Below are 9,221 nucleotides of genomic sequence, written 5' to 3' on the forward strand. Positions count from 1 at the left end.
AAATATATCTCCTATCAGGCTTTACTGGTGTACAGCACAACCTCTTCCATATTTGGAACAGTTTTTATTAGGATGGAGTTTAGCTCTTCACTTTCCACTCTCAACCTCTGATTTTTAGTAAAACATTTCTTCAGTTATTATATGCCATCTTTTCTAGAAACCAAGTCCTACTTCTTTTTTTTTTTTTTTTTAAGATTTTATTTATTTATTTGAGAGAGAGAGGGCAGAAGTGCCTGCGTGCACATGCACAAGGTGGGGAGAAGCAGAGGGAGGAGCAGACACCCGCTGAGCAGGGAGCCTGATATGGGACTCGATCCTGGGACTCCGGGATCATGACCTGAGTTGAAGTTAGATGTTTAACTGCCTGAGCCACCCAGGTGCCCTAGGTCCTACTTTTTGTATGAATGCTGCCCAGAACTGAAAATACTAAAGTTAGGGGCGCCTGGGTGGCACAGCGGTTAAGCGCCTGCCTTCGGCTCAGGGCGTGATCCTGGCGTTATGGGATCGAGCCCTACATCAGGCTCTTCCGCTATGAGCCTGCTTCTTCCTCTCCCACTCCCCCTGCTTGTGTTCCCTCTCTCGCTGGCTGTCTCTATCTCTGTCGAATAAATAAATAAAATCTTAAAAAAAAAAAAAAAAAGAAAATACTAAAGTTAATCTAACTAGATTAGAGAATTTTAAAAGTTACCTTTGTGATCTAGATTCTAGATGCTGTACTTGTGTTCTTGGCAGGCAAGGCACACAGCTGATTCATGTGGAATCTCCTCGTCCCTAGATTTTTTTTTTCCACATAAACACCAAACTATGGGAAATTTCACCTTGTAATGTTACAGCCTTTTACAAACTCATTTTAATGACTGCATTGAGTGTACTTAGCATAAATTTATTTTTTGACTTCATAAGACAGGCTATTTTTTCCTGTTATGGTGTAAATTCTACAGTGAGTATTTTTATGAATAAAACTTACTCAGTTTAGGATTTCTTGATTTACTTTAGATAATGTAGAGACTTATAATAGGTTTTTAAGGTTCTTGATTTAAATTGATAATTGTCACTTTCCAAGCAGGTTTACCAGTGTAACTTTTTACTGTTTCACTGTACTTGGTAACTATTTGGAAACTAAGGTGTTTTTTTGATAACTCGATTTTGTGATTTGTGTCCCTCACTTTTATTGAACATGGATTTTAGAAAGTTTATTTGAAGACAAGGCTTTGTGGGGAAAATACAGAGCAAGAAAATAAAAACTCTAAGAAATGGTCAAATGTTTTAAAAACAGGTTTTTACATGAGGCTTTTTATTTATTTTTTTGTTCATGCATTTTTTGCATGGGAACTCATTTAGAATTAAAGTTACTGGGGCGCCTGGGTGGCTCAGTCAGGTGTCTACCTTTGGCTCAGGTCATGATCCTAGGGCCCTGGGATTGAGCCCGCATTGGTCTCCCTGCTCAGTGGGGAGTCTGCTTCCCCCCTTCCTCTGCTGCTCACCCTGCTTGTGCTTTCTCACTCTCTGTCAAATGAATAAAATCTTTTTAAAAAATAAAGTTACCAAGGCAGTTTCATATGTACATTTTTACTTCAAGCATGAACTTTTGAGACATCGGGAAAATTTGTAGATTACTGTGTTAGGTTGGTGTTAGCAAGTGTTGTGAAGGTGGAGAATATTCCTGTGCGTGTGCTGCCACAGTGTGTTGTTGATGGGAATTGCACCTATGTTTCACAGCTACAGGCCAAATTTGAGCACCTGAAAAGAGTTCACCAAGAAGAGAGAATGAAGCTTGAAGAGAAGAGAAGACTCTTGGAAGAAGAAATAATCGCTTTCTCAAAAAAGAAAGCTACCTCAGAGATATATCAGAACCAGCCCTACATGGCATCGGGCAGCAACCTGAAGAAGGAGAAGGACCGTAAGAAGTAAGCTATCCCCAAAACTCCCGCTCTGGTGGTTCCCTACTTCATTACTTTCTGTTTCATTGCCCTATTTGATCTTAGGCTTATCACAGTCTGTTTCCTTATTTATTATCAGCCTCTGGCAACTAAAATGTCAGCTCCTTGAGAGCAGAGACCTGTCCCTCTTGTTCACTGCTATTTCCCCAGGATCTAGAATGGCATCTGGCACATATTAAGTACTCAGTAAATATTTGCCAAAATGAGCAAATGAATGAATGACAAAATACGTCATATTGTAAAAAGGCTCAGTTACCTGAGGGGAAGAAATGGCTGCTGTTATTTCATTGTCCAGCCTGTGTTTCTAGCACACATCTAATAACTGCTGACCTACTGTTATTATGTTAAATTTCATGTCTATATGGAAGCTATATACTTTGCTGAGGAATCATAGAAGTAAAATAATATTGGATAAAAAAATTAGTTCATTTTTTTTAACAAATTCTACTGATGATGATTTTGTGAGAATTTTTATTTTAATAAGGGAACCAGGCTATCGATTCGAACTCCTGTGCTTTGATGTCAGAGCTTGTGAAACCAATGGTGGACGTAAAGATGCAGAGGAAGGTAGAGAGGGCCCCTGTACAATGGGGCGGCCATGAGTAGCATTTGGATGATAATCTCAAGTCTTATAGGTTTGGGGTATGTGTTAAAATCATAGTTATAAGGTTTTAGAAAATAAGTTGTTTTTTTTTTTCCTTTTCTGTACTTTATGTCTTTTATTTCTCCCACTTAAAGTGTCCTTGTCATTTTGCCTATTTGTTCCTGAAATTCATCGTTGACTTGTTCTGTTGAGAGTGCTTCTTGATGACTCTTTTCCTTAGTTTACTCCACCTACCTCTGCTTTGGCAGCGTCCAGCTCTCCTTTGTTCCTCACAGAGCAACATTTCTGGTTTAATTTTATCATCACATCTCATTTCAAACCCAGCATTTTCAGAATACTCTAATTTAACGTCAAAATAATTAGGAAAACATAATGTTGGCCCATGGCAGCTTTCCATTTTTGAATTATGGAGAAGTGAATCCACAGAGTTTTGGTGGGTTTAACTGACCTGTGGATTTTATGGTTTGTGGGGAAAAGAATGAATTCTCACGTTTTATCTTTGAATATAAGTTCTACATGGGCGTGGATCTTTGTTTTGTTCATTGATACATCCATCCCTGGAGCCTAGAACAGTGCCTGCTATGTAGTGGGCATGCAATTATTTGTCAAAAGAACAAATATGACTTTTAATATCTACATTTTACTCAATCATTGAACTTCAAAAGACAAACTATAATTTATTACTGCTTTAAGATATGCTTTGAATTGTAAAGCTAAGGGACCTTTTACCTGTTCTTATCCTTTCACCTTAATCCAGTGTTACTAAAATTGAATTCCCCAAGTTTATTCCATACATGAAAGACAGTTTACATTTGCTTTGTAAAAATTGTTGCCCTGCTCCACTTAAAGACCATTATTAGCATGTGCTCTTGTTTATAAAGTCAGGGCCAAGCCCATAGCTTTTTTGAGAACTCAAAAGAATTCATATTCAAGAAAACAGAGTTTGATGTCTTATTATTTTTTCTTTTCCAAAGATACCCTATAGTATATTAGGTGTATATTTCCTCCCTCTGTAAAAGCTTTGTAAAACTGATGATTCTAGTAATTTTTATTTCCTATATAGTTTTTTTTATTGTACCAATCAAAAGGTTTTTTCTTTTCTTTCCAGCTCCAATTTTATGTAAAACAAAGGTTCCAGATCACAGAAGGTCATCACAAGCAAAAGTTATTAAAATGTTAGAAGTATGCTTTGATTTTCTTGCTGTTTTTATTTGCTGTATCACTTATTCTATATCTGGCAAATGGCTGCAGTTACTGCCATTTATGGAAAAATATTTTTAAGTATAAGGTTAATACATAAGCCACGGTGGATATCACTTTTATGTTCACTGCTGTTAGACGTTTTCATGTGGCTGGTTTGTGATGAAGCTAAATCATTTCTCCTGCTGCCCAGTTATTGTCACTTACATGCATTGTACCACAGAGCAAAGTGTCAGTGCTGTTGAAAATACAGAAGTTATTCATTATATGGCTATCTGATTGCATTTATATTCCAAGATGAACTCCTTTTTTGTACATACTAAAGGTAAAATTTGGGAAATATGTTATAAAATGTATTATGTACCTGAAGTTCTAACTTCTTAATAGTTTTTTAGAACTTTTTAAGTTTTGATACCATTATCCAATTGGTAACACGATCCTAAGCTTTTGTATCAAATTATGTAGCATGGCCTTCCATGCTTCAGTGTGCCTTATTGTGGTTGACGTATTCTTGTGATGAAACAAGATGTGTTTCAAAGTAAAAACATCTAGGTATAAATCCCTTTTCTAGTGATGAGTACCTTTGAACCTGGGGTATTGCCACCCTATTTCGTTAGGATGTTTTACATACTTGTTGTTTAAAGCTCTGTCCTCCAGGGGAAAAAACGTAAGGTATAATCATCTTATTAAAAATATTTCTTAAGAAAATAACTGTGAACAACTGAATATTAAAGATATGAAAATTCAGATAATTCATATATTAGGAGATATGTGAATTCAGTGCCTTTGTAGTATTCTTAGAACAATTTAATGCCTTTTAACTTTTTCTTAACAGTGATTGGTATATAATTTTTCATTTTTTGTACTTGAATATCTTAAATAAAATTGACATTTACTCTTGACAAATAAAATATATAGCTACATATTTACTAAAATGTGGTTAAATGACTTTAACTTTTATTTTGCAAACTGTCCTCTTAAACATTTTTTCAAAATTCGTTCATTTAATCATGTGTTTGAATTATTTTAAGACAGAGGTATATATTATCAGTATCTTTCAGAAAACAAAATGTTTTACTTAGCCTATGTCAGATTCTGAGCCGTGTATTTTTTCATGCAAATAAACCCTTTCATTTCATAGTACAGTTTATCTGGACAAACAGTTTAAATTCCAGTTTTACATTTGGAATTCACAAATGTCTCTTAGCCTTTTAAAACTTGAGTAAAGTAAGTCATACGTATCACAGAAAAAGCTCTGAACTTTCTTCTCAGGATCAGTAATGCCCAGGTTCTGGATGGTGGGAGCAGGAGAGCCCGTGAGTCCATGAGGGCAGGTAGCCTGTCGTACAGAGCCCAGTCACTGCCACAGCGCTGAGCGTTAGCCGAGGAGAGTGTCATCCTAGAAGCTCGATTATGTGATGTGAGTGGTGATTATCTGTAGATTTATTATATCAAACTGTGTATTAACAGCTATCCTCAACTTTAATAAAGTTACTTTTAAATGCCAGATTGGTTGTTGGCATGTTAAAACAAAGTTATTCAGTTCTCTAGTTGAAGAGACTATGGAAACCTGCCCAAAACTCTGAACTTAGCAGAGGGGTAATCATTTTGTGCTACTAGTGACTCTGCTATGAGAAAGACTCACCACATGTGCTTCAATCACAACGTGATTTTATATATATTTGGGATTCCAGGTAATATTTTATTTTAAAAGAGTTATCCTGCAAAGAGCAAAATTTTCAGACCAATTAGAACATTCAGATTCTCCTTACAATGCTGATTTATTTTTCACTCTTCAGGCACAAGATTACAAAGTAAGTTATGATCCACTGATACTTAAATTTAAATTTCCTGGGAACAAAATAAAGCTAGACATGTTTTGTTTAAAATTTTTTTCCATAAGGCATGTGAAATAGTTACCACTCACTACCAACCATTAATCTTTACGTACTTACCTAATTTTTAAAGTTCTTTCACATAGACTGTGATTTCAGCTTCGGAACAACACAAAGGAAAACAAATGCCTTATGGGGAGTATAATCCCCTTTTGGAGGATGAACTCAATTTAGGCTCCATTTTCCTGTTGGGCTAGGAAATGGGGATTCACATGGTTAAGGCTAGTCCTGCTGTCATGGAGCAACCAGAACAGTAACAAGATGAGAGAGCAGATTTATGCATAGAGGACGCTCAGAAAGGCTTCAGCCTCCACCCACAGAGCACAAGAAAGCACCCAGGGAACTGACTGGGTCTTGAAGGATTGGAAGCAGTTTTTCAGATACATGAATGGAGACTGGCAATCCAGGTACAAGGAATGGCATATTTTTTATAAAATCTGGGTACTCTAGAAAATCACTAACTCTGAGTAGAGTGTATAGGAGAGATGTGGGACATAAGTAAGTAAGGATGAGATTTTAGAATTAGGTAGGGGACAGATCAAGAAAGAGTTCATAAACCCAATCCTGTAGGCAGTAGGAGCCATGGAAAGACTTGCCCTCACATGGTCAGTTACTCCTCCAGGGTTCGCAGGAAAGATGTACTGGAGGAGCTCGAACTGGCCTGGGCTGGCTGACTCAGTACAGAGACTGCAGTCCAGGCAAGCAGTTCTTAATACAGTGTGCAGTAGAAAAAATAAGTAGTGTTTAAAAAAATACAGATGCAGAAAGGTATATATGGTAATGGAAGTGGTAGCCATCTGGATAAATCAAAATGAATAATGACTGCAAAACAATGTCTTATGGAGATGGAAATACAGAGAGAACGAAGATACAAGACTAGTGTATTACATAAATTGGGGGAGGGGATAAATCGAGTAATCTAAGGCTCGCATTAACGGAGAGTCCCGGTCAGCCTAGAACATGAGACTTAGAGTGCACGTAGACACGGTAAAGTGTGTGACTTTCAAGCCAGTAGAAGGGACAGTAGTGCAATAAATGATCATCTGAAAGCAAACACAGGAAATAAAACAGGTATGACAACCAGAAAGCGTTTAGTAATATGGTAGATTTAGACGCAAATAAGTTAGTAGTTACCTGGATTACATGCTGTAATTTTTTTTTAGATGAAAGTCTTTAAAAATCAGCTATAAGCATTTGACAAGAGAAGTCTGAAACTTTCTCTGTCTTCATAGACAAAAGATAGGAGAAGTGCATCATGCAGACTCCAGCCAAAAGCTAATGTGTAGCTGTATTTTCTATGTATTATAAAAACTTTAAGGCAAAAGCATTGTTAGAGATGGAGATAGACTTTTCAAATATGAGAATATATAACTCCAAATTTGTATGTACATAACAGCCTTAGCGTATTTAAAGCAAAAATGATGAGAATACATGGAGAAGTATGCAAATCCACACTTGGTGGGAGATTTTCACACACCTTTTGTGTACGATAGACTAAGCAGACCCATATTGGTACAGATATTGGAGCCCTGAAGAAAACATTCAACCATATTGGCCTGTGAACAGTTACAGAGCAGTGTACCCCAAATCACAGAACGCACACTGCTTTCAGGCCCACCAGGAACAGTTATGAAAACTGACTAGGACATGTGACTACCAAGCGAGCCTGAATACCTTCTAAAGGAGTTACATCATGGGACTGTGTTCCCCGATCATAATATAATTAAGATAGAAATCAGTAATAACAAAAATTCTCATGTTTGGAAACTAAGAAATACACTTCTAAGTAACCCATCAGAAAAGAAATCAAAAAGGAAATTAGAAAAATATTTTGAGCTGAATGATAATGAAAATATTATACATCATAACTTGTGAGAAGCAGCTACAGCCATTCTTAGAGTCAAAATTTATAATCCTAAAGTCTAGTATTAGGAGGGGAAAAGGCCGAAGACCACATTCATCTTAAGAAATTAAGCAAAAATTATAAACTAAACCCAAAGCAAATAATAAAGATGAAAACAGGAATTAAATAGGAAAAAAAATCAAAAGTTCTTATATTTTTAAAAGATTATGAAAATTGATAAATTATGGGAAGAATGCCCAAGAAGAAAGGAAAGAGGCATAGAATTGCTAAAGTTGAAAACAACAACAAATCTGACATTAGAAGAAAGAGGAGTTGTGGAATGACGAACATTGCTGGTGGAAATGCAAAATGGTTCAGCCCCTGCAGGAAGTGTGACGGTTTCCCGTCCCTCATCATATGTGTTAGTTTTCTACAGCTGCTATAACAAATTGCCACAAACTTAGTGGCTTAAAAACAGTGTTACAGTTTTGGAGGCCAGAAAGCTGACGTGGGTCTTACATGGCTAAAATCAAGGTGTGGCCAGGGCTGTGTGCTGTCTGGAGGCCCTAGGGGAGAATCCTCTGCCTTTTCCTGCTTCGAGAAGGCACCCACATTCCTTGACTCCATCTTGCTTCCCCCATCTTCAAAGTCAGCAGTCCTGAGTTGAATCCTTCTCACATGACCTCAGTCTGACCTTTTCCTCTCCCGTCCCTCTTCCAACTTTATCGAGACGCTGGTGATTGCATGGTGCCCACTAGCAAAATCTCTCTGTCTGCTGGCTAGCAACCTTAGTTTCCCTTTGCCATGCAACCTAACAATCAAAGGTTCCAGAGATTGAGATCTAGGGAGACATTGGTCAGCCTGCCAAGTCATACAAGCCAGCAATTCCAGTCCTAAAAAATGTATTCAAGATAAATGAAAATATTTGTTCATATTAAGACCTGTACTGAAATGTTTATAGCAGCTTTTTCCATAATCTGCCAAACCGGTGACAACCCAAACGTCCATCAACTGATGAATGTATAAACAAGCTGTGGTTCGTCGTACGGTGAAAAGGAACACACGGACACATGTAGACATGTGAACAAATCCAAAAGTATTATGCTAAGCCGGACACAAATGGCTGTATGACTCCACTTATGTGACATTTTTGTCAAAGCAGAACTATAAGGACAGAAATAAACTGTGGTTACCAGGCCTGCTGAGGGAGGGGGGCAGATTTACTTCAAAGGCACACAAGGAAACCTCTTGGAGTGGTGGAAAATTTTCATACACCTCAAATAAGCCTGATATTTTTTCTTAAAAGTAAAAGTTAAAAGGCAGAAACAATGGGAATGAAAAAAGAAAATGTCACTATACAGATCCTGTCAGACATTAAAATGCCATAAATAAATTTGAAAATACAGAAGTAATGATAAATTCATTTAAAAAATAACCTACTGATAAAAAAATTAATAGTAAATCTCATAATAACAGATAATCCATAATTAAGATCCTCATGAAGTTTAGGTCGAGATAGTTTCACCCAAGAATCCTAGCAGACATTTACGGAGGAGAGTGTTCTTTCACTACTCTCCTCCCTGTAGTAGGTAGGGCAGCGCTCCCCTCTCCCCAACCACTGAAGAGGTGTGTGCCCTAATGCCCGAACCTGGGAAGCTGTGGCCTTGCCTGTCAAAAAAAAGACTGTAGAGGCTACAGCCTGGAGATGGGGAGATGGGCTTGGTCTGTCAGGTTGGGCC

General features: G+C 37.4%; 1 protein-coding gene across 2 annotated transcripts in view; it reads left to right on the plus strand.

Annotated features, from left to right (window-relative positions):
- The window catches only part of SEPTIN10 (septin 10), a 59,593-nt gene extending 54,327 nt beyond the window's left edge, over positions 1-5,266 (plus strand). Inside the window, exons 10-13 of one of the 2 annotated variants that reach the window (XM_087863222.1) lie at positions 1,720-1,907; positions 2,425-2,507; positions 3,653-3,719; positions 5,017-5,266. In XM_087863222.1, coding sequence (XP_087719348.1) covers positions 1,720-1,907; positions 2,425-2,507; positions 3,653-3,719; positions 5,017-5,119 — 441 coding nt within the window. In that variant the 3' untranslated portion in view covers positions 5,120-5,266. Of the gene's footprint in view, positions 1-1,719; positions 1,908-2,424; positions 2,508-3,652; positions 4,013-5,016 lie in introns of those variants that run through there. The other variant, XM_045771623.2, reaches the window with a different exon arrangement.
- The last annotated feature ends 3,955 nt before the right edge of the window (positions 5,267-9,221 follow it).

Source organism: Ursus americanus, chromosome 7 (genome assembly GCF_024610735.1).
Source record: "Ursus americanus isolate L20-20 chromosome 7, mUrsAme1.1.p, whole genome shotgun sequence".
Lineage (NCBI taxonomy): Eukaryota > Metazoa > Chordata > Mammalia > Carnivora > Ursidae > Ursus > Ursus americanus.